Source organism: Podarcis filfolensis (assembly GCF_964270895.1).
Source record: "Podarcis filfolensis genome assembly, chromosome: 16".
NCBI lineage: Eukaryota > Metazoa > Chordata > Lepidosauria > Squamata > Lacertidae > Podarcis > Podarcis filfolensis.
In genome coordinates, this window is record NC_139620.1 from 37,913,138 (window position 1) to 37,936,619 (window position 23,482).

Here is a 23,482-nt window from a genome sequence, read left to right on the forward strand (position 1 = left end):
GCCAAATGTCTTGCTTTCCTTTCCTTTGGACCACATCAGTGAGACCCGAGTGTGAGTGTCTTGTTGTCTGGGCAGCCTAGGACCTCCACATTCTGCACAGGCTTGTTCCCCAAGGAGGTTGCTTTGGTGCCGCTAATACAGCCGTTTGCTTTGATTCCTGGAGGCGCAGTGCATTGTCTTGAGACAGACGGATGTCAAGAACAACAGCGCCTCTGAGCTATGGCCATTCTATGAAAGGGACATAGGGAACTGCCTTAAGTCAGACCATTGGTTCCTCTCGTTCAGTGTGGTCTCTGCTGTGTGGCAGCAGCTTGCCAGAACTTCAGGCGGGGTTCTCTCCCAGCCTTTGCTGGAGATGCCGGGGAGGGGTGGACCCTGGGCCTTCTGCACGCAAAGGATCAGGAGTAGCTGATGCTCGTTGGGACTGGTGGGGCAGAAGGTGGCGAGCTTAAACGGTAGGCAGCACCTGAGCCAATGGCAGGCACAGGCAGTTCATGCTACCTTTGTCCACGGGGGCCTCCTTTTCCCTGCTGAGTTCTGCAAGGGCAGCGCTGAGGCTGATGAGACAGCAGCCGACAGGGAATGCCAGTGCCAGCCCCCCCCCCAAAAGACTAGCTGTGAGGAAGGCAAGCAGGTGGGGGCTGGGTGAGGCAGACTGCCACTGAGCGAGGGGCCCTTCGCTAGAGCAAAGCCAAGCCCATGCTATGCCTTTGACTGCAGTTGGCAATTCACTGCCAGAAGCCATCCCAAATCTGCCTCGGGATCTCCTACCATACTTTGCTGCTTTCCAAGGCTGGCCACATCTCGGAGCAGGGTTGCCGCTTAAAGGTTTGGCCTGGATTTGATGTCCTTTTTGGGATGCAGGAACCCTTTCAAGATCCGGGGCTTTCAAAGCAAGCATGGCTATGTTTTTCTTTCCTTCCTTCCACCCTCCCACCCGCACCCTCCATCTGAGCTGAGCTGGCACAGCGACTAATGCGGCCATCTGCACTGTGCAAGGAGGGCTGGCACCGCAGCCAAGTCCAAAACCCTCCTTTTGTTCTCGGGGCCTGCTGCTGCGGTGCTGATAAGGCGCGCTCTGTGTTGGCCACTATGTCTTACTACGTCTTCGAGGCAGACGGCAAAGGATCAGGTAAAGGCACCCAAGGTTACCCAGTGGCTTGGCATTGGGGGGGAGCTTTGGGGGGACAGGGATGCTGGCTTAAACTCATCAGCAGCCTCTAGGGCAAGCTTAGGTGCACTATGGGGGAAGACGGCCCCAGGAGAAGGTGCAGGGGGGGAGATGACATGCCAGTCCGGTTGGAGATCCTCAGTGCCTCCCTTCTCACCATGTTGCCTCCCCCACCCTGTATGTTTCCTGAACATTGCATGTTGCGCTCTGTTTTACAAAGGGAAGAGGCCTTAGCTCCTTATTGGTGAAGAGTACAGTGGTACCTCGGGTTACAGACGCTTCAGGTTACAGACTCTGCTAACCCAGAAATAGTACCTCGGGTTAGGAACTTTGCTTCAGGATGAGAACAGAAATTGTGTGGCAGCGGCAGCGGCAGCCGGAGGCCCCACAAGCTTAAGTGGTACCTCAGGTTAAGAACGGACCTCCGGAACGAATTAAGTTCTTAACCCGAGGTACCACTGTATCTGCTGTGTATGCAGAAGGTCTGGGGTTCAATCCCTAGCATCTCTCGGTGGGGAGATCTGCTGACCATCAGCATGGCTAAGACTGAGTTAGACAGACCCGTGGTCTGTTTTGGTCTTCATGTGTGTAGCTGAACAACAGGCTGCCTATGTGGGCACACCTCTCCAACAAATGGCTGGTGTTCTCCATTTTGGCAGCACTCATTGGCAGTCTAGGGGAAGGGCTATCCTGGCCAGGTGAGGAGTTTTGCAGCGATAGATCAGGGGATAGCGAAGCAGCACCCAGTCTGGGACACAGATGCCAAGGCTACAAATTACATTTTATTTATTCCCATCCACTTCCCTTTCCCCTTCTGCTCCTACAAGAGACCAGCATTTCTGGCAAAGGCCTGTTAACCTTGCCACATCAGTTAAATAAATAAATGGTTATTTTTATACCACATATAGACTTTAGGTGAGCTGTTCACTTGTTGGACTCGGTCTCTCCATCTGCAATATGGGGAGAATAATGGTGGCCTACTTTACAGGGTTCCTGTTAGGATGTCCAAGATAATCTATGTGAAGAACTCTGAGCGCTTGGGAAAAGCTTTCATAGACAGCAAATGTCAATGTGTTACGATTGCCATGGTGTCTCGTGCTTCTACTGATCAGGACAATATGGTGTTTATTTTTACCACTGCATTAGCATAGCTGGCAACTATTAGCGGAATGAGGAAGATGGGTACTGACTAGTGGGGTGCCACAGGGTTCTGTCTTGGGCCCGGTCTTATTCAACATCTTTATCAACGACTTGGATGATGGACTCAAGGGCATCCTGATCAAATTTGCAGATGACACCAAACTGGGAGGGGTGGCTAACACCCCAGAGGACAGGATCACACTTCAAAACGACCTTGACAGATTAGAGAACTGGGCCAAAACAAACAAGATGAATTTTAACAGGGAGAAATGTAAAGTATTGCACTTGGGCAAAAAAAATGAGAGGCACAAATACAAGATGGGTGACACCTGGCTTGAGAGCAGTACATGTGAAAAGGATCTAGGAGTCTTGGTTGACCACAAACTTGACATGAGCCAACAGTGTGACGTGGCAGCTAAAAAAGCCAATGCAATTCTGGGCTGCATCAATAGGAGTATAGCATCTAGATCAAGGGAAGTAATAGTGCCACTGTATTCTGCTCTGGTCAGACCTCACCTGGAGTACTGTGTCCAGTTCTGGGCACCACAGTTCAAGAAGGACACTGACAAACTGGAACGTGTCCAGAGGAGGGCAACCAAAATGGTCAAAGGCCTGGAAACGATGCCTTATGAGGAACGGCTAAGGGAGCTGGGCATGTTTAGCCTGGAGGAGGTTAAGGGGTGATATGATAGCCATGTTCAAATATATAAAAGGATGTCACATAGAGGAGGGAGAAAGGTTGTTTTCTGCTGCTCCAGAGAAGCGGACACGGAGCAATGGATCCAAACTACAAGAAAGAAGATTCCACCTAAACATTAGGAAGAACTTCCTGACAGTAAGAGCTGTTCGACAGTGGAATTTGCTGCCAAGGAGTGTGGTGGAGTCTCCTTCTTTGGAGGTCTTTAAGCAGAGGCTTGACAACCATATGTCAGGAGTGCTCTGATGGTGTTTCCTGCTTGGCAGGGGGTTGGACTCGATGGCCCTTGTGGTCTCTTCCAACTCTATGATTCTATGATTCTATGACCTTTCAAAACCAGAATGTTTAACCTGCTAGCTTTGTATCTTACTCAACATTTGGTAATCATGCTCACTTTGTATGTTTTCTTTTTCCAAAGCTGGGAACGTCCACTCTCCTTCCACCAGCATGGCAGGCTCAGGGCAATACAGACAGCTTATAAATGACTACGGACCCCCATCTCTAGGTTACACACAAGGAGTGCAGGTAAAAACTTCCAGCATTCTGGGCTGCCAGCAGTGTGTCTCTTATGCCATTTATTCATTCATTTATGAATGAGTTCCCTTGAAACATCCCCAAGGGTTTGACAATAAAAAACATATATAAGGACAATTTCAAATCCAACAGAAACAGACTGGGATAAGAACCTCATTTGAGAAGACTTGTTGAAAAAAAGGGAAGTTGTCTATATTATTATTAATTTATATACGTACACCACATAGAGTTCCAAATTAGTAGTTTGCAAAATATAAAAACAGAGTGACAGAAAAGTTAAAATATAAATGTCCCCAATTAAAACAGGGCAGCAATTAAAATCTGGAGATGGGCTGAGAAATCGAGGAAATGCCTGTGTAAGTCAACAAACTGGTCGTGATGTCACTTAATAGATTAAATTTAAGTGGATGGATTAAAATAAATATTACAGTTTCCAAACAGAAGTGATATTGACCAAATTCAGCACTGAGTGATTATGTGATTCAGGTACATAGCGTTTTTGCTGTGGGTGTGGCATCTAAGGGTTCATGTTTATTTGTTAACAAGCTTGTTTTTCACAAGCGTCGACTCTACTTTTAACCTGCTCGCCTCAATGATGGCATTAATAAATATTGCAGCTTTCACGTTCAAGTTGCTTTAAAGGTGCAGTGCTCGCTATTTGGGGCTTCCCTCGGGCTTGATCCAGAAGCTGCGGCTAGTGCAGAAGGCTTCAGCACGGCTGCTGTCACGAATGAGACCCTGTCTGCATAGAACCCCTCTGCTCAGGGATCTGCATTAGTTGCCCATTTCCCATCTGCTACCCAGACAAGCTCAGTCTGTTATTAGCATATTAAGCCCTCAACAACCTGGGAACCAGTTTACTCGCAGGATCGCCTTACCCCTTACATGCCCACTCAACTGCTGTGGTATGTGGAACTGGAACACCTGTAAGAAATAGTTATCTTTGGGGGGGGGGTTACACATTGTAACTCCCAGCCTGTCAACACCAGAGAGACGTCTGATTGAAACCTTTTTGTTTAGGCAAGCCTATGCAGATGGCTGTGGGCAGGATTCCTGCACTACGGAGGGTTGGACTAGATGACATTTGGGGTCCCTTCCCACTCTAATATTCTATGTGAAATGTTGATGTCTTTCTTCTTTTTAGCTACTATTGATTTTAATGATCTTTTAAATATTTTAAAGGACCCATTTTTAACTGTTTTTACTGATAATGTTAATACTTGATAATTTTGTAAGCTACTTAATAGGATTTTTACAATCAAGCAATATATGTTTTTTAAAGTACAGTAAATAAATAAAATAATGAGGGGAAAACCCTCCCGTCCCGATATAGCCTGCACTAAACAGCCACTTTTAGACTGCAATTCTATGCATGCTTTCCCAAGAGTAATCCCCACTAATCAGAGCATGTGTAGGATTGCACTGTCACCCTGCAATTAATGAATTGATTGATTTGAGCTTTATTGTGGTTCGTTGGTTCTTGTGACTTGCTCTGCTCTAATTCAGATCCCATTTCTTTCTGATGCCAGGGAACAAGTAGCAGTCAAGTACCACAGAGCAAGTATGCAGAACTTTTGGCCATCATAGAAGAATTAGGAAAAGAAATCAGGCCTACATATGCTGGAAGTAAAAGTGCCATGGAAAGGTTAAAACGAGGTAATGAAGCTAATATTGAGAGAAATATTTTAGGCCGTATTATTTACACTAAATCACTTGACTTAAGGACCTAGTCCACAAGATTATGAGGAAAAGATCAAAAAACACAGTATCTGATAAAGGTTTATTAATAAGAGTGGTCCAGGTTGGGCTTCTAGTGGCCCAGGAGCTCCCACTTTAAGCCAGCGTAGAAACGAAAATGCCACCTAGTCCCACCCAAAGAGAAGGCCACCCATTTCTAACCTGTGCAATTCATACCAAGAGCATATGAAGTAATATATGACTTTTAACGTATAGGCGCCGTGGGTTAAACCACAGAGCCTAGGACTTGCCGATCAGAAGGTTGGCAGTTCGAATCCCAACAACGGGGTGAGCTCCTGTTGCTTGGTCCCTGCTCTTGCCCACCTAGCAGTTCGAAAGCATGAAGTGCTAGTAGATAAATAGGTACCGCTCTGGCGGGAAGGTAAACAGCTTTTCCGTGTGCTGCTCTGGTTCGCCAGAAGCGGCTTAGTCCTGCTGGCCACATGACCCGGAAGCTGTTTGCCGGCTCCCTCAGTCAATAAAGCGAGATGAGTGCCGCAACCCCAGAGCCAGCCATGACTGGACCTAATGGTCAGGGGTCCCTTTACCATGACGAAGACTGTTTGTTCTGATACCTGGCAACTCCTCCCAGCCCCAGGCAGCATAGCCAATGATCTGGGCTAATGAGAGTTGCAGTTCAGCAACATTTGGATGGCACCATCTTGGATACACCTGGATTAATGGGTTGCTATGCGCCTGTTTCCCTGGCCACCTAGAAACATGCTTTGCCCCTCTCCAAAAGTATTTAAAGATAAAACTTTCTTCCTTGTAAAAAATGCTGCAATGGTCACTGAACCGCTTCAGAAAAAGGGGGAAATATATACCGTATTTTTCGCTCTATAAGATGCACCAGACTACAAGACGCACCTAGTTTTTGGAGGAGGAAAACAAGAAAAAAAATATTCTGAAACTCAGAAGCCAGAACAGCAAGAGGGATCGCTGCGCAGTGAAAGCAGCAATCCCTCTTGCTGTTCTGGCTTCTAGGATAGCTGCGCAGCCTGCATTCGCTCCATAAGACACACACACATTTCCCCTTACTTTTTAGGAGGGAAAAAGTGAGTCTTATAGAGCAAAAAATACGGTAACTCAAAGGCATGCTCCACCAAGGAAGTTCTCCTGCAAATGTCCCAGTGAAATGAAAAAGCAGCTATACCTTCATATGAAACTGGCAAAAAGTCAATGCCTCCCAAACTGTATACAGTTCTTAAACCGAGGCGCACTTTCCCTAATGAGGCCTCCTGCCGCCGGTGCCCTTCCACCGTTTGGACTCCGTTCTTCAGACCAAGGTAAAGTTCGCAAAGCGGGACACTTCAAGTTTTGCAGAGTTCGTAAACCGAATTGTTCGTAAACAGGACTGTTCTTAAACTGAGGTACCACTGTGTTGCTTTTGTAAAAGTAAACACAAGCAGACTTTATGTTTCTTATTTTGCAGGCATCATTCACGCCAGAGGACTAGTTCGAGAGTGTTTGGCAGAGACTGAGCGCAATGCAAGATCCTAGCATCTCTTATCGTGGCTGCAAGATTTTTCCACCTCTTATGAAAAAGGGACACCAGTTCCTTTGGAGACTACAGAAGGCATTCAGAGAGATCCCTTAATTTGACTCTACCACTCCCCCCCCCACTGCCATTTCCAAGAATGTGGGCCGCAATCCAAAGTAGCACTTGGGAGGCAACCAAGGGCTTGTGTGCCCAGTGGAAAGTTTGAATCCCCCCAACTAATACATCCACCCTGTGCCATACTTCAAAGAGCTTCTGAAATGCCTCTTGGTTTCAAAAGCAGCTCAGCATCCAGCATGGGGGGGGGCGTTGGTTTGAGAAAGTCGAAAGGTCCCCTTGGGTGGATAAAACTTGTGCTGTCTTTTTTCCTTCTGGATCCTGGCCATAGTCAACAAGATTATCCTTCCTCTCATTTAAAGTGGAGTTTGCAGTATTTCATTTAAGTTGAGGCATTCCCTGAATTAGTTGGAATTTTTTATTTAAAAACTGCATTCCTCTCTCTTAATTCTCTGTTCTGCCTCAGGTTGCTCCTTCAGCTAACAGTGTTCCCCATATCCAGTGGTTTTCAAACTGCATTCTAGGAAAGGTCTACGGCTCCTTAGCTTTCTAGGGACTTCTCAGTAACAATATCAGTAATGTTGGACATGCTCCCCTGAAAAGGGAGCTCCTCTGCTGCCGCCAGTATTCCTGTGTCATGTAAAAGGAGCGCTGGTTATGTTCTAGGTTGCAAGGTATGGTTATGTGGGGCATTGGCAAAGCTAAGCAGCTCCAGACATCACACCCCATGGATTGGGTGTACACACCCCCGAGTCCTCTGCAGTGCAGCAGACTTCCTATGGCAAACACTCAGCCTTTGCAGAACAGCATAGGAGTAAAGGGCTCCTTGAAAGCAAAATTTGAAAACAGCTGCCTTAATCCTCAAAGCATTCATTTGGCTTCACCACTAAACCATTTCTTACCAGACTCCTTTAAGTTTGAGTACAGATATTGTTTATTTCACCAGCTGACAGCCTAATTTCTAATTTGGTGCACGCACCATAAATTTTGTTCAAAAATTATCCCCGCTCCCCACCATTTTGCATGATTGTTAGTGTTTCCATTAAAAGTGCATGAGTTCTACAAAAAGACTATTCTAACCTGTCACAGGCCCCAAAAGCAACTCTATTCCCCCAGATTTAAATTGTAACTTTGCCAAAAAAAAAAAAAAATCCAAATAAGTGACTAAAACTGTTATTTGCATCTTTGTATGTATTTATTACTTGACGTAATAAAGCTTATTTTCATTAACAATTTGGTACTGTTAAGCAGCAGAGGCCCAATTACTCAAAAGCATTAAAGCGTAGAATTATTGGTACACCTGAGAGATCCCTCAGGAAATCCAGCATAGGAACTTAGTGATGTGGAAGCATAAAGGATAAAAATAAGGTAAGCAAGCATGATGGGGGAATTACCCCTTACACCATTCTGAACATGCAATATCCAGTGACATCACACAGACCCATTGAGCTCAGTGAACTTCATTGGTCTATAAAAGAGCTTTCCAAACTGTGTCACAACACGTTAGTGTGTTGGCTGCAAAGTGTAGGTGTGTTGCATGAATGCTCTCATAAGGGGTTAGTTTGGCTGTCAGTTTGCTAGTAAAAGTGAATTACCCTGTTGCGAAATATGCATGTCTAAAAAGTTTGTCACCAACATGCAAAGACTGAAAAGCTCTGGTCTATGACATAGTTGGTGGTCAGCCGGTACTATTCATGGGTTCCCGTTTCCCTCCAAATCCACTTTCCAGCACTGTCAACTGTTGCTTTAAAGAGATGGAGGCTTCTGCTGTTGGGTGTTCAGCCTTCCTGACTGACCACCTCTACCTGACCAGAGTGTATGCAACCACCCAAAAACTCTGAGGAATGCTGGAAGAAGTGGCAGAAGCCACCTTGACACCTTCACTTGAGCTGAGAAGCCTTAGCAGAACTGGCTTTCATTATACATTATATAGAGCGGAGGTGGAAAATTTGGGACACTCCAGCTGTCAGACTACAGTTCCCTTCACCCTTTTCCATTGGACCTTGATGAACAGGGCTGATTGGAGCCCAACAAAATATGGAGGGCCACATCCTTGCCTTAGAGAGTTCCACTGGCCCCAGTGTGGTGTAGTGGTTAAGAGCAGTGGACTTGTAATCTGGGGAACCGGGTTCGCGTCTCCGCTCCTCCACATGCAGCTACTGGGTGACCTTGGGCCAGTCACACTTCTTTGAAGTCTCTCAGCCCCACTCACCTCACAGAGTGTTTGTTGTGGGGGAGGAAGGGAAAGGAGAATGTTAGCTGCTTTGAGACTCCTGAAGGGGAGTGAAAGGCGGGATATCAAATCCAAACTCTTCTTCTTCTACCACAATTTGCCAGGAAAGGGAGTTGCTGCTCTGTTCTCTGCTGTGTTTAGGACATCAGTTAGCCAGAGTGAGCTTCAAGGTCAGCAGCAGGTGACAAAAAGGGACCACTGTTCTAGCATGTCCCTATAATGAAGTATCATTCCACCTTGGTTGAAAGCAACTTTCAGCTTGAGGTTTTTGGTTTGTTTCAGCATCCATACTTGCTTGTTCCCTTGTCTCTGCCACCCACTGAACATCCACTCCAGCACTGTTGAGGCAAAGCAGAACATTTATGGAGGGAACATATGGCCTTCCAGATGTTGTCAGACTCCCAACCCTCTTCAGCCTCTTTCAGCAAGGCCAATGATTGGGGTTGATGGGAAAAGAAGTCCAGAAGCCACTAGAGCACGGCAGGTTCTCCATCCCTGCTGTAGTGCTTGAGATTAATGCCTCGCTGCTATATTCTGCAGGCGGCAAAGTAAGAGATCCAGCTAATCCTGGGCTAGGCCACTCTTTTTCAACCTTGGATTCTCAGCTGTTGTTGAACTACAACTTCCATCATCCCTGATCATTGGCTAAGATGGCTGGGGATGATGGGAAAACTGGGGGTCCCAACACACATACACCTGAGAACTCAAGGTTGAAGAACCCAGGGTTAGACACCACATACTTGGTGGCTTTGCCACTCCACCGCCTGCCATGCTGTTCTAGTTTTATGGCCTCTGCTTCGGCATCATGCAGTTCTCATTTTGCATGCCTTGTGCCAAATGCTGACAATGCTGGGAACACACCACACCCACTGCTTCATGGCTGCAGAGTAGAGTGGCCAACACACACATGGCCTATTTTGGGTAATGACCTGATGCCAGAGGCTAGCGCAGGGCTTGCAGCTAAGCGTTGCTTGTCCACAACCACAAAACCACTGATGCGTTATTACCGAAAGGCAACTGGGCACCAATTCCTGAAAGTGTGGACAAGAAGTCTCCCTACTCCTGCCTTAAAACAAGGGGCATCCATCTGGTTCCATCCGGAACATGTTTGATGCAGTAACTTCTTAAGAGTGAGGCAAGGTTGGTTTGTAGGCTCAATTGCTGGTTACCGCAAAGGTAGAAAAGCTCTTTTCCATCTGAAATGATGGAATGATGAACATCTACAAACGTCACAGTGTACCATCACTTGCATTTTTGCCTCTGAACTGCAAGCAGTTTTTCTCACAATTCTAAAAAACCACAACCAGGCAAGTGTCCCCCTCCCAGGCACACCAAATTGGATGAAGGGTTTTTTTTTAATAAAAAAAACCCAACCAAAACCCACAACTGCCCAATCCTGTTTATTTATCCTCTAATGCTTGCATTTCTTTCAAATGCCTTTTCCTTTCAAGATTTTCTTTTGCTCGCCTCTTCTTCTCTTGCTTTTTCTTCTGAAATTCCTGTTTCTCCTTAACAACGTCACTGGTTTCACCTTTGTAGAAAACATCCACTTTCTCCTGGAGGATCTCTCTAGCTTTTTTACGGTTCTGCTCCACTGATCTTGTCTGATGGCACTAGAAGGAGGGCGGGGAGAAAAAATAATTTGCTTAGGGGATTGGAGCCAGCCCCATCCTGAAAGTTAGAAATGCTATTGCAGGCCTGGTGATTCAGAACTACTTTGTCTGGGAAAGAGAATTCTAAGAGAAGGAAGCAGATGAGAAGGCTGGAGAGGCACAAAAGGACTCTAGAAGCTTGAAAGAGGATTTCTGGAGCCATCCATATGTGGCTGTAGGATGCTGGAAGGTGGCAGAAGTTTTGTAGATGAGTGGAAAGAAAGGCAAGGGCTAGAGACATAAAGGCAGTACAATGGACCAAGCCTCACTGTTCTCCATGTTTATGCACTTTTGGGAGCTCTTGAGGGTGGGGGAGATGCAAACCATTAAAATAAGCTAGGATTGTGATGTGGCCACTGCCCCCCAAGTGCAAGCCGGAAAAGGGGCTGCTTAGCTCTTTTCTCTCTGGTGCGGCAAAGCACCCAAGTGAAATCACCTCAGTGATTTCACCCCATCTTGCAGCGCTGTGGTAGGAAGCAGGGTTTTGAACATTGCGATGTACCACCAGATCACAATGTTTGCCTGGTGATACATTGCAGTGTTGAAAACCTGACATTGCCCACCCCTACTCTACTGATGAAATGGCATTCAGTCTCCGCCTGTTGAAAGGGTGCCTTTGTCATCTGTTTCCTACCTCACAGAATCATGATTTCAAGAACCACCTATAGACTCTTGGTGGATGCACCACATGCTGACAATTCCTTTGGATTAGACTCCCAAAACGGATTTTCTCATGAATCTGACTGGAGATAGCCAACATGGTGCTCACCAGATGTTTTGGATTACATTTCCCAGGATCGCTGCAACATCACTGTCAGGGAAGACTGCTTTGAGGTTATTTCTACAATCAAGTGATACACAAATTTTATGAAAATGGAATTGTTGTCCAAAATGTATGGAGGGCACCATGTTAGTTATCCCTGCTCTACCCATTCTAGCTGATGTGACCTGGATGCTACACATGGGGCTTCTCAGGAATGTGAAGAACACACACCTCAGCCTTATTGGCCCATATGCCTAGCCAACAGTATATAGTTTTTCGTGGTATGAAAGCTTCCTGGCTGATCACCTGAACACGACTCTCACTCCAGTGGACAAGCTTTTTACAAACCTCTGTTGTACTAAACACTGTATTACGTGAAGCAGAAAACTAGTGAAACTTGCCACAGAAGCAGACGTGGAGCAAAGTCAAGCAACTCACCTTGACTACAATTCCTGAAGGAAGATGTTTCAGGACCACACAGTTACTGGTTTTATTGGTTGCTTGGCCTCCGGGTCCAGAGCCACGGACAAACTGCTCTTCTAGGTCAGCCTCGTGTAGAGGAAGGAGGTCTCTGAAGCTCTTCTTTCCCACTTCAAAGAGCAATGGTCTGGGCCACCAAGGCATTAAAAAACGTGACTTCCACCAAAGCCTTGATGCCAGAGGGAAACCACTTAGTCCATTCAATGTGTTTGCCAAGAGCGGTAAACTTGAGGGAGGCATAGAAAACTCTAGAGATGAGGACTCCTAATTTAAACAATAGGAGAGAAGCTAAGAAAATACTCATAAGTAACTGTCAGTATATCTGGCCCTAACATTCAGTGGAACTTAGGAAGAAGCATTATACTGAGTGAGACCATTGGTCTATCAAGCTCAGTACTGTCTTCACTGACTGGCAGAGGCTCTCCATGATTTCAGGCAGGGTTCTTGCCCAGCCCTATCTGAAGCTGCCAGGGATTGACCCTGCGACCATGAGGGCACAAAGCAGTTGCTTACCATTGAGCCACAGCCTTTTGTACACATGCACTTTATGGTGCTGTGCTTTTGGTGGTGGAGGATGGGACCCTTTTTTTAAATTAATTTTTCTCAGACTACACCACTGCAGTGTGGAATGCAAGCTGTCTGTTTTCATTGACTCTGCTGACTTCACATTACATTCCAGGGTAGCAGGAGAGGACTTACTGTCAAAAGAAATGATATCCTGTCTGATGATTTAATCCCACCCATGACACCACACAACACCAACATCTCATATGATGTGGGTAGGGCTGGGATATAGTTGCTATCCTCCCTCTGAGCCTTCTCCACCCCTGAACTCTCTCCCCCTCCCAGTCCCCAAACTGAAATATCATCTTGTTACTAAACAGTACAGGGTGCTTTTCCAACTTCTGGCTTAAGTTAATCTTTTCATGGAAAAAAAAGAGGAGTGAAAAAACTGGCCACGGTCTTTTTCTGTTACTCAGACAAGTGGCAATTAACCTTTCCAGTTTGATGTCTCTTTTTCTAAGAACAAAGCCACTCTATGATTAAGGGAGCAAGACTAACAGCCTGATTCTAACACCTGCCACATCTGAACACTCACCTGGCCACTGTGCCAGCACACAGATCGTGGAATGTGGCCTTGGAAGTATTTATCCACAGGTACCCCAATCTTCACATGATCAAATTGAAAAGGCTTCGGGGTCAAGATAATGCTGCTACACACACATTATTAGGAACCTTTTGCTTTATTTGAGCGATTTATCCGACCATCTGTTCTATGTATACTGGACCAATTGTAAATCATTTATTTGCTTAAATTAAAAACACAAACTGAAAGGACTTCCATTTCTGTAGAGGAAGACCAAACAGGTTTCTGCTCACAGTACCCCTTAGCAATTGCTGATCCAAAGGGTACAGAAAAACCAAATATTTTCAATGAGCCAAAATGCTCACTTGGTGGCACCAGAAACCAAGAGATAGGGGAGGAAGTAAATGCTTCCTTGCAAAACCAGAATTGTAAGTATTATAAAATTACAGGGCGATAGAAATCACCAATATCACTACTGATTTGTCTGGACAAATTCCAAGCAAAAGTCAGAAGCGGAAAACACATCTTCATCCAGAAGAGCACTGATTATACAGATAAGTAGGAGGTCATGCTGCAGCTGCTGGTCACATGTTCCATGATGGCACTGCCCTGGAATGCTTAAGCCTGAACTGGTCTGTGGGCAAACAGAGGCGCTTCATTTTGCTAAAATGATTCTAAATATATGTCTTTTGGGTTTCCAGCTTAAATATGTCTGGATTTGGCAAAAGTAATAAAACAGTTTTCAAAGAAAGTGATCAAGCAACGGGAATAAAGCCGCTCTTTGCTCTTCCTTAGGACTGACAGGCGGCAAATTGGTCTACGAAGTAACTTTATGTTCCCTGACAATGCAGTGAAAACAGATTCAACCCTTTTTCTTCCACCAAATCCTTCCCCTATCCCAACCTTTGCTAGCACAGTACCTTTCACAGGAGATGCTGGAGAATTCTGACCAAAAAGAAATGGAAACAGGAATTGCCAATTATTTGCCCCGTCCAGCACACAAATCAATCCAGCGAATATTATTCACTGTTGTTGTTGCTTTGACTCCACAAACAATATGCAACTGATTACTCCCCTCTCCATTTGCATGGATATGTAACTTACACTATCAGTTACTTAAGTTATGTAATTTTGCTACAGTGGACAGCAAGATGAATAATGTGGGTTTTGGTGGAAGATAAGCTGCAGTGCAACAGAAACAGCGCTGCTTGCAATGAATAAAGGGTGAAATAGAAAACAATGCCTTACAGCTCTACTATCCAGATTTCTTGGACTACATTAGACTGAGCCAGGTGATGGTGATTGTAGTCTGTAACATCTGAAAAAGCACTATGATGGCAAAGGCTACCTATACAAGTTGAATACTGCAGGAGGGGAGTCTTGTGCTTAGGTCCTGCATGTGGGTTTGTCACTGTGAGAAGATGCTGGATTAGATGGGGCACTGGCCTGATCCAACAGGCTCCTCTTATGTTCTTATTCTGTTGTCCAGTCCCTCCCATGTTTACTGTAATAATTAATGTGACAGGCAGGTGAGGGAGTACATAACAAGAACTGAAAGGAGAGGGCAGGAGATCATATTACTTTTTCATCTCTCAGTGCATTTGGAAATTTAAATACATAGTGCAGGTTTCTTCCTCCTCTTACCATCCACAGTATTAAATTAATAGGGCAACTAATCCCAGTAACTTTAAACTGAATTCCAGGATACTGCCAAAAAATAAGTAGTGGGTGGAAGAAAGGAAAGCTTAGCCAAAAATGGAATATACTTGATTCAGCTTTTTTAAAAAGAAGCCAAAATAGGTTACTGAAGTCACACAATGGAATGAGATTTGATAAATAATGGTGCTGAGTTTTAAGAATAAATATATACCTTCTAGTTTAAGAAGGCAATTATAAAACAAAAAACGTTAAAGTACACCTCCCTTCTAAGGTTTCAATGATGCCAGCATCTGTTAATGATATTCTGCTCTCTCCTGCCCCCAAGATACCAACAGAGCATTTCCAATTTGAAGGCTCCATTCCAGAGCAACACCATCATAAAACAGAATGTGTCCACCAGCCACAAAACTCCAGCCTCTCTGTTCAAGAAACACGGTCTTCCAGATGATGATGCATTTCTGATGCCAATTTAAACAATTAAAAGTAAAATAAAAAATGAAGCAATGAACAAAACATACCCCCTCAAGCGTTTTGTTTGAAATGAAGTACGCTGCTTTGAAGACACCTTCCCCATTGCTCATCTTCCCATCCACCCATCCCATTTCACTCTGTGCTGAAGTCACAATCCACTGCTGGCCACATCAGTTGCCAGGGGGAAAGGCTGCATCAGGATTTCTTCTGTAGGACCTCCTAGGAAGACTGCAAGGCATTGCAACCAAATGCTAGATTAAACACAGGTTGGCCACCGTTCATCATGGCAAGAGTGAGTAGATGTTGCTATACTTTTGTGTCTGGGTTTTCAAAACGAGGTAGGGCTCTGCAAGCAGCTGGACAGCTGCCAGGGGAAGACACAAACTTGTCTGTTGACCCTTCCAGCCTAATGCTGCTCTAATAGCCCAATTGCTCCCAGTCTCCCTTGATGTCCTGGTGACATGGTTTCCATGGTGCAAATCTAAGGCAGCTGTCAATTTTAAGGGTTTGGTTTCTAAGTCAAAAGGAACAGGCATCCTGCCTGTCGTGTTCCTGCCTCTGTTTTATAAGTGGAAGACTCCAGGCTACATGCTGTAGGTGCAACAAGAAGACTCCTGGGCTCCATTCTTGGCTCTGGATGTACTTGGGCAGCAAGACTCTGGGTTGCAATCCCAGCTCCACATCTGAGGTGAGGATGCAGCAGAACTTCTATATTCTATCCTTGACACACAAGAGACAGGGTATGACTCCTGTTTTTGTGGGCTGGGAGGTAGTCAGTGCTCCTGGAGCTTAAAGGTGATTGCAGGGGAAGAGGAGTCATTGACTTTGTAGTTTTTGCGGGGAGAATAGAAAAGCTCTTTGTTTTGGAGATGAGGGTGGGAAGGGGGAGAAAGAATGCTGAGTCCTGGCTTTACAAACGATGCAGTGTGGAGGAAAGGCTCCTGGATGGTGCTGGGCACAGAAAGAGAGGGGTCTTTTTTTGGAGGAGTGAGAAGTTTGAGAGCCAGGTGGTGCAGTGGTTAGAGCAGACTTTCTCAATCTCTGGTCCCCAGACGTAGTTGGACTACAACTCCCATCATTCCTGACTGCTGGCCCTTCTCATTAGGGGTGATGGGAATTGTAGCCCAACATCTGGGGACCCAGGATCGAGAAAGTCTGGGTTGGTGTGTCAGACAAGGACCTCACAGGCCCAACATCAAATCCCCCCTCAAGCATGAAGCTCCCTGAATGATCTTGGACCAGTCGCTGAGCTACCTCACAGGCTTGTGGTGGGGATTAAAGGAAGGCGGGAAGAATCATGTGCTCGTCACGTTGAGCTCCATGAACAAAAGGGTGGGATATAAATGCAAAAAATGCCTGACTAAGGTTGGGGCTCCTGGGTCCTCCTCGGTGAAGGGCTGCTGGAGTCTGGTTTCCTAGGGGAGGGGGGCGCAGGACTCCTGGGTTTCTTTTGCAACTGAGCGAAAGGCCTCTCAATCGATGGCCGAGGTGGGGACCGGGAACCCCGCCCGTTGCACTTCCACCTAGGCCGGAGGAAAAGCAGAAACCCGCTCTGCTAACGTCTCTTACCTACTGCGGGACGGGTCAGCTCGCCTGAGAGAAGAAGGCCCCAGCCTGTGTGCGCATGCGCCGCCGTGTATTTACCTCACTGACCCGGCGGGAGAGAGAGAGAGAGCGCCCCCGCCCGCCACTCCATGAAGGTTCCTCTCCAACAGGGGCGGCGGAGAGCCAATCACAGAGCACGATCTGTTACGCGACGGGCCTTTCTCCTTGCCACCGCCCAATGGCCGCGAAGCTCCCATTCCACGCCCCTCCGCTCCCGCCCCCGTTGTTGGGTAGCCAATCGCATCCTGCGTCCCACCCCGGCGCGCGGCTCAGAGCAGCCAATAGCCGTCCGGGTGAAGCCGCCTCGCGAGCCTCTTGCGTCTGCTTTGAAAAAGCTTCGAATCTCAACCGCCAACCCTGAGGGGAGGGGGCTCGAGGGGAAAGAGCCCGCCGCGGTCGCCGCTGTTTACAGCCCGGCGTCTCTCTCTCTGAGGTGGGCGAAGGAAAAAACGCGGGAGCCGCTGTTTTTCTCCCACCCCCCGACTAGGCCAGCGATTCGAAATGCAGGTAAGCGACCGGATGTTTCTGGAATGTAACGGCTGTTGGCCTTTTGACGAGGGCGGGTTTGGCCAGGGCCTTCGGACGAGCCCTCGGGCTGCAGAGCGGCGCTCCCGCTAGCCAATCAACGGATGGCCTCGCTCGTCAACATTCCAGAGCCAGCCAATCAGGACGCGGGAAGGTTGGGCTGCAGAATTGGGAGACAACATCTTCGCGAAGTGGGTCTCGGGGCGAGGGGGGCGCGCGCGTGTAAGACGCCGAGCGAGGCGGCGCGGGTTCGAGTCCTCTCTCGGCTCAGCCTCCGACTCTCGCTGGGTGAATTGGAGCCAGTTGCTGCCTCAGCACTGCCTGCCTCGCCGGGTTCTGGAGAGGAGGGTCAAAGGGAAAATAAACAACTTGACGGGAAAAGGGGGCGGGATTCCACTCCTGAGCTCTTTGATGAGAGGATATGTGAGTTTAATAATAATAATCATAATAATCATAATCATAATAATATACTATAGTGTAGATGGAGAGGCAGGTTGTTTTTTAAGTGCTCCTATTGTTTTTGTTTTCATGTTTTCTAGTTCTTTATCTTATATAAGATCATCCCTATATGCTATATTGTAACTAACCCAAAAGTATGTACTGTATACAGTAATAAGGGAAACGATCATTTATTCTTCTGTTTGTCCCTGCTTCCGTTTCTCACTGCCTTCCCCCTTTTGCTTCTGATATCTATTTTTATATGATAAGCCCTTTTGGGGTAGGAAATAGTGATGACTGTTCTTTCTACGGTGCCCTGTATGTGGATGGCAGTATATACATATTCAATATAAGTTGCTTGCATTAGAGCCATTAGAGGGAAAAGGGCAAGATGAGATGGAAGCAGCAGTAATTTATAAAACGCCTCAAACGTAATGTGCTATGATAGTTAAAAACAATGAATTGTGAGTAGGGACATGCGTTCTTTTAAAAAATTGATTTAAAGACAGAATGGGGGAAGTGGAAGCAAAAAAAGGTGTCGTCGTTAAAAATGCATTTATTGAAGGATCAGTAGGGTCTGAAATGCACTGGATCAATAAATACGATAAGGATTAAAAAAAAAGGATTGAAGGAAAGTACTGATGCTGCAGGAATGTTAAAAGAGCATGTTTAATAATACTTCAACTGCTTTAGATTTTTTAGAGCACTTCCTGTAGATTGTATCTTACCCTATGCAATAGGAGTGAGGGACTTGGGGGGCCTAAAATATTTTTATTGAACTTTAGATTTTATCAGCCCCAGCCAGCATAGCCATTGGTCAGGGTTGATGAGACTTGTAGTTTAACATATAGAGGCCAGTCCACTGCTTTTTTCCTGGAGGTAAATTGTACGCAGTACCAGCACCTTTTTTTTCCAAGAAGAAAAGCACTGGGAGCCCCAACTACCTTATAAAGAAGATCAATACTTTCCTCTCCATATTGTAAATGGGAATCTGTTACCTATGGCCATTTATTTGTAATGACTGAGGGGAAGTTTTAACAGGGACCTTTCTTCCATTTGTGCAGTTTCATGGTTGATTCAGAAGTTAGCTGCTCTGAATTCAATGGAATTTGCTCCCAAATCAGTATGAATTGGATTGCGGGCTCAATTTTTAACTGCTGTTATACACTCAAGCCACTTTTAGAAAATCGGCTCTGCCCATATGCCTTCAACAGCTTTCTCACTGGTAGAAATTAAGCAGGTAAAGATTTTGCTGTTGGCATGATGGAAGAAAAACAACTTTGTCTAACTTCAGTCTGTTAAGTCTTTCCATGTACCTTTTGCGGGTAAATAAGTGAAGGCAAAGCACCACTGTCCTCCCCCTCTTATGCCAGTGCTTACCACAAATTTATTTTATTATTTATTAATTACATTTCTATTCCATTTTTCTCCAAGGAGCTCAAGGCAACACACAAGGTTCCCCCACTCCATTTTATCCTTTCAACAACCCCGTGAGGTAAGTTAGGCTAAGAGAGTGACTAGCCCAAGGTCACCCAGCAAGCTTAATCACTAACTGGATATTTCAGTGTGATTCTCATCAGTCTTAGTGATATCCTAACCCCTTCGCCAACTGGATGCGATGGTTGGTGATAGCTAGGAAATCTGGAAGGCGGTGAAAGAATGACAATTAAATCTTAGTGTAAATTAAACAGATGGAAACAACACATATGAGAGAATTACTTGTACCTGATCCTAACTACTTTGTTCAGAACTAAGGCTGCAGCTTCCTCTGAGTTCTGTTTTCTGTCCAGCTTCTCTGACTCATGCAAGACTGGCAGGGCTCTGAATTTGGTGGTTCTTTTGCTTTCTCCATCCCCCTTTTCTCCATTTTTCTATTAAATTGACCTCACATTAGAACCATGCTGGAATAATGCATTGGCTTATTTCCAAGTAATCATGAATGGCACAGATTTGTAGGGCTGGAACCCAGTCTTTAGAGTTTTAGTTTATTGATTCATCTAATTTTAAATTTGCAGGTGTGTGAATTTATTTCTGAACAAGTAAGCATACTTGCTTTGATTTTAAATGCTGCAGGCATTATAGCAAATAGCATCTTTGTAAAGGCATTCGTCCTGTGTGAGAGAAAAGAGAATGCCAGTTTCACCACAGTACTTGTCATCTGCAGTTTTTATAACCACATGTATTAAGAATAAGCTTTTTTAATAAAAAAAATCTGCCCAATGATTTGGGGGCACCTATTTAATCAATTAAGGTTTTTTAAAAATGAGTTAAATTAACCAATCAATTGATTAAATGTGACAGTTATAATTGTTTATTACTTTACTTGTTTTTTAAACATTTTTCCAAGTTTTTTTTCAACTGCCTTATGTGTGTCTCTGCATCCCTTCTGGCATGACCCTTCAAGAAGCTAGATCCAGCTCAAGGGGCTGCTGGTTACTAGTACCTAATCCTGTGGACTAAGTGGCTGGGGTTTGGGGTTGATTTTTGAAGGGTAAATTTGCAGTAAAGAAAATGGATAAGTGGAGGAGCAACCAATCAGAAGGATGGAAGCTAGAGGAGAAGCCAAAGGCTGAGGTAGAGAAAATGTAGAGATGTGATCATTTCTTTGGCTGGTAACCTGGTTCCGTTGCCATAAGTGTTTATTTCTTATACTGGAAAGGTGTTTGTACCTGAATGATTTACCATGCTTCTCCCCTGCTTCATTGGGATAGGAAGCTTTTTATCCATTTCAATCACCCTGTTGTTTGCATTGCCTTTGATAAATAGTTGTATTATATATTACATTTCTAATCTTTGTTAGAACTTTTGAAACTTTTTGTGCAAGAGGCATACCTTTACCTTTATACAAGGGTTGCCAACCTTTTTGGACCAGTGCACACGCAGTGCACAACTTTTGAAAGAGTTCTCTTGGTGCCAGTCACGAAATGGTTGCAGTGTAGGGGGTATGACAAAAACATAAAATCAGAGAGCACGGTAATAGTAAAGCTTTTTCCCCACTAGAGAAAGCTTAACCTGTTGAATTTCTGCCTACCATACAGCAAGGGGTGGCTCCATGTTTCAGGAAGCCTTTGGGCTCAGGATCATAGCTGTCAACTTACAGATTTGAAAATAAGGGACCAGCAGCCTTGAAAATAAGGGACCAGCAGCCAAAATAAGGGACCTGCAGCCTCACCTGTTCCAGGCACTCCAGTCTTCCTGTCCTCCTGCAGTCTGGTCAAACTCATGCTGGTAGCTTTGAGAACACTGTCCAACCAACTTTGTAACGAGAGGTTCAACTGAAGAGAATCTGAATCACATGCACCACAAGGCCTATGCAGCCTCAACTTAAGATGGCTACCCGGCCTGGCTTTGCACTGCAAAGTTTGCAGAAGCACGTGCAACAAAATGGCTTCCAGCATTCAAAAACCCCCTCAGCTTGCATTAACTAGCCACACACAAGGCATGCAAGCTCCACCCCCCAGTCGTTCTTAGACTTCTTATAGGGTGAGCAACACAGCCAAGCAACACAGCTGGAGCCTCCCTCCTCCCTGGCCGGCAGGGAGGGAGGGAGAGGAGCTGCTTCCTTTGAAATTTAAGGGACATCATTTAAGGGACATCCATCAATAAGGGACAGCAGTGGGACATGGCGCTGGAATAAGGGACAGTCCCTTCAAATAAGGGACACTTGACAGCTATGCTCAGGATATGAGTGGGCCTTTTTCATTTTCTCAAACCACATCCCTCCTCCAATGTTGTCTAATGTTGCAACCCCATATTGTTAAAGTCAGTTGTTTAGGGCTTTAAAAATCAATGCAAGTAACCTGAGGTGGGCCTAGGAGACATTTGGCAACCAGTTTACGATTTGCTTTTGTATTTTAATTTCTTGGCTAATCTTGTGTTCAACTATTATTGCATTGGTTTAGCTAGATTTTTGAAGGGAAATGTTATGTTTGCAGTATGGTGAGAAACTGAGGATGTAGTACAAATAATTAATGCACACAGAATTGAGGAAGGGAAGAAGTAGGTCAGCCATTATGTGCTGGAAAATGGTTAATTCCTGCTTTCTCAATGTGGTCTCTTAACCTCTAAGGATTCTTATTTGTTGGTGGTGATGTGGCATTCATGTATTCAGCTACATTGGTAGATTGACGGACGTGACAGGGAATTTGGTTAGAATGTTGTGGATATCCATGATGGGTAGAATTGTTTTATTGTGTTTAGAAAATGTTTGTTTAAATAAATGATTTTCCCAGGAGATGTTGACTGGTCATGAGAATATAGCAGGTGTTGATGTGCATGTGGTGTAGTAGGAAGAGTGGATGAGGCTCAAATCAAAATAGAGTAATTAACTGTTTTAGGGGACTTTTTAGAACTGTTTCTTAGCTTCATCTATGACATGGGACTATTCAGCTGAATTGCTGAAGTAACTCTTTTTGATTAAAACAATCAACTACTCAGTTTTGACTGGCATGTGTAGGAAAATGTGGAACAATTGCTTGGGTTCAGCCAAGTAACAACTTGATTTCTGTAGCTTTGAATATACTAGTTTCAAGCCTAGATTCTGAAAGCACCTTAATGAAGTTGGACTGCTAAATAGTTGCCATGATTTCGAACACTGAATGTTGATGTACCTTCTTTTCCTTCCTTCTTTTTGAAGTGGGTGTGTCACGTATTTTTCTTTTTCTTTTTGAAAGGATAGCCACATGCTTTGCAAGCATGAGATATGGAAAACCTGGACTTGGTGAAAATTGATCAAGAGGCTGCTTCTGTAGACACCAATACCAGAGATGATCAGACCTCTGTTGGCTGTGATGTCAGTAATAACAGGTAAATGTGATAGGCTGATTTTTTTCAAATAGAGTAGAAAGGCACTCTAGCATAGACAGTCATTTCAGCAAAAAGTGCAACACTCATTGCAACTTAATATATTTTTCTATGTAGAAGATGATTTTTTGTTTAAAAAATTAGTCAAAAATTGGGGATCATCTTATACACAGATGGTGAACGCACAGGAGTTTAAAAAAGCACCACTTACCTTCCTGTGGCTGCCGTGAAGAAGCTGCTGGAACAACCAATCATTTCACTTAACCACTTCTGCCAACCAATGCATGCACCTCAGCTAACCATTACTGCCGCTGCTGATGTTTAAATATACGGTAGTAAATATACCGGTCCTCAGTTGTGTAGGTAGGCGGGAGTGGGGGTGCCACTGGGCGTACCTGGGCCTCAGGGTGGAACTGTCCGTCCCGTGGGCTCGGCTTAACAACTTTGAATATTTTATTAAATATCAAAGTTCTGTTTGATGTTTAAAATATTGATTTCTTAATTTTGGGTTCAAAAAAGTAGGGGTCGTCTTATGCATGGGGGCATATTTATATGCGGAAAAATACTGTATGTGTCAGTCATCAAGAAAAAAGTCATCTGGTATGGAGGCTGATCTTGGAGGCAAGTTGCATATTTTTGTTAAAAGATCAGCAGTTTTATATTTGAGTTCTTTAAGAACACTCAAGTCGATGCTATCCAGGCCTGGTAATTTGTCAATTCTTAAATTGGTCAGTAAGGCCTAGAACTCACATCTCTTGTCACCATTATTTGTCTTAGATGCCCTTTCCAAGGAGGTTAGTTTAGGTACAGGGATCTGCCCTATATTTTCTGCTGTGAAGAATTGGAGCGGTGTGTGAGGGAAAACTCAGTGGGAAGAGATCTTAAGTAGTTCTGTCTCATGAATTTCATTGGAATGTGTGTGTCCCTAGTTA

At 45.0% G+C, this 23,482-nt stretch overlaps 3 protein-coding genes and 1 long non-coding RNA gene across 24 annotated transcripts in view; 2 read left to right on the forward strand and 2 right to left on the reverse strand.

Moving 5' to 3' along the window:
• Nucleotides 1–3,525, reverse strand: part of LOC310751452 — a 24,277-nt gene extending 20,752 nt beyond the window's left edge. The window contains exon 1 of the long non-coding RNA XR_014542512.1: nucleotides 3,403–3,525. This is a non-coding gene — a long non-coding RNA (uncharacterized lncRNA). The remainder of the gene's footprint in view (nucleotides 1–3,402) is intronic.
• CDK2AP1 (cyclin dependent kinase 2 associated protein 1) overlaps nucleotides 1–8,067 on the forward strand; it is an 18,001-nt gene extending 9,934 nt beyond the window's left edge. For 2 of the 5 annotated variants that reach the window (XM_083590733.1, XM_083590732.1), the window contains exons 2-4: nucleotides 3,427–3,533; nucleotides 5,072–5,198; nucleotides 6,712–8,067. In XM_083590733.1, coding sequence (XP_083446859.1) covers nucleotides 3,427–3,533; nucleotides 5,072–5,198; nucleotides 6,712–6,779 — 302 coding nt within the window. In that variant the 3' untranslated portion in view covers nucleotides 6,780–8,067. Of the gene's footprint in view, nucleotides 1–516; nucleotides 1,133–3,426; nucleotides 3,534–5,071; nucleotides 5,199–6,711 lie in introns of those variants that run through there. The other 3 variants (XR_014542460.1, XR_014542461.1, XM_083590731.1) reach the window with 3 other exon arrangements.
• A 2,371-nt stretch (nucleotides 8,068–10,438) lies between these two features.
• Nucleotides 10,439–16,882, reverse strand: MTRFR (mitochondrial translation release factor in rescue). Of its 3 annotated transcripts, none has more exons than XM_083590702.1 (3): nucleotides 16,749–16,882; nucleotides 11,921–12,226; nucleotides 10,439–10,680 (listed from the first exon to the last, which is right to left on the reverse strand). In XM_083590702.1, exons 2-3 carry the CDS (start codon nucleotides 12,200–12,202, stop codon nucleotides 10,468–10,470), a joined length of 495 nt encoding a protein of 164 aa, XP_083446828.1. In that variant the 5' UTR covers nucleotides 12,203–12,226; nucleotides 16,749–16,882; the 3' UTR covers nucleotides 10,439–10,467. The 3 variants fall into 3 exon arrangements, with proteins under 3 accessions (XP_083446828.1, XP_083446829.1, XP_083446827.1); XM_083590703.1 differs by lacking the exon at nucleotides 16,749–16,882 and adding an exon at nucleotides 16,434–16,582; XM_083590701.1 differs by lacking the exon at nucleotides 16,749–16,882 and adding an exon at nucleotides 15,227–15,360.
• MPHOSPH9 (M-phase phosphoprotein 9) overlaps nucleotides 15,360–23,482 on the forward strand; it is a 46,375-nt gene continuing 38,252 nt past the window's right edge. For 6 of the 15 annotated variants that reach the window (XM_083589809.1, XM_083589811.1, XM_083589821.1 and 3 more), the window contains exons 1-3: nucleotides 17,021–17,291; nucleotides 19,182–19,242; nucleotides 22,421–22,553. In XM_083589809.1, the coding sequence (XP_083445935.1) occupies nucleotides 22,450–22,553 (104 nt within the window). In that variant the 5' untranslated portion in view covers nucleotides 17,021–17,291; nucleotides 19,182–19,242; nucleotides 22,421–22,449. Of the gene's footprint in view, nucleotides 15,472–15,749; nucleotides 15,868–17,020; nucleotides 17,292–17,463; nucleotides 17,733–19,181; nucleotides 19,243–22,420; nucleotides 22,554–23,482 lie in introns of those variants that run through there. The other 9 variants (XM_083589820.1, XM_083589824.1, XM_083589814.1 and 6 more) reach the window with 5 other exon arrangements.

Bases quoted from the DNA above. Each gene is read 5' to 3' on its own strand.
- MTRFR (XM_083590701.1), bottom strand. From the start codon at position 15,310: ATGGGATGGGTGGATGGGAAGATGAGCAATGGGGAAGGTGTCTTCAAA. The intron at 12,227-15,226 runs GTATGTTTTGTT...TGTTTAAATTAG, and splicing joins CAAACAAAACGCTTGAGGGG to GAGTCCTCATCTCTAGAGTT. The intron at 10,681-11,920 runs GTGAGTTGCTTG...CCCTCCTTCTAG, and splicing joins CTTCAGGAATTGTAGTCAAG to TGCCATCAGACAAGATCAGT.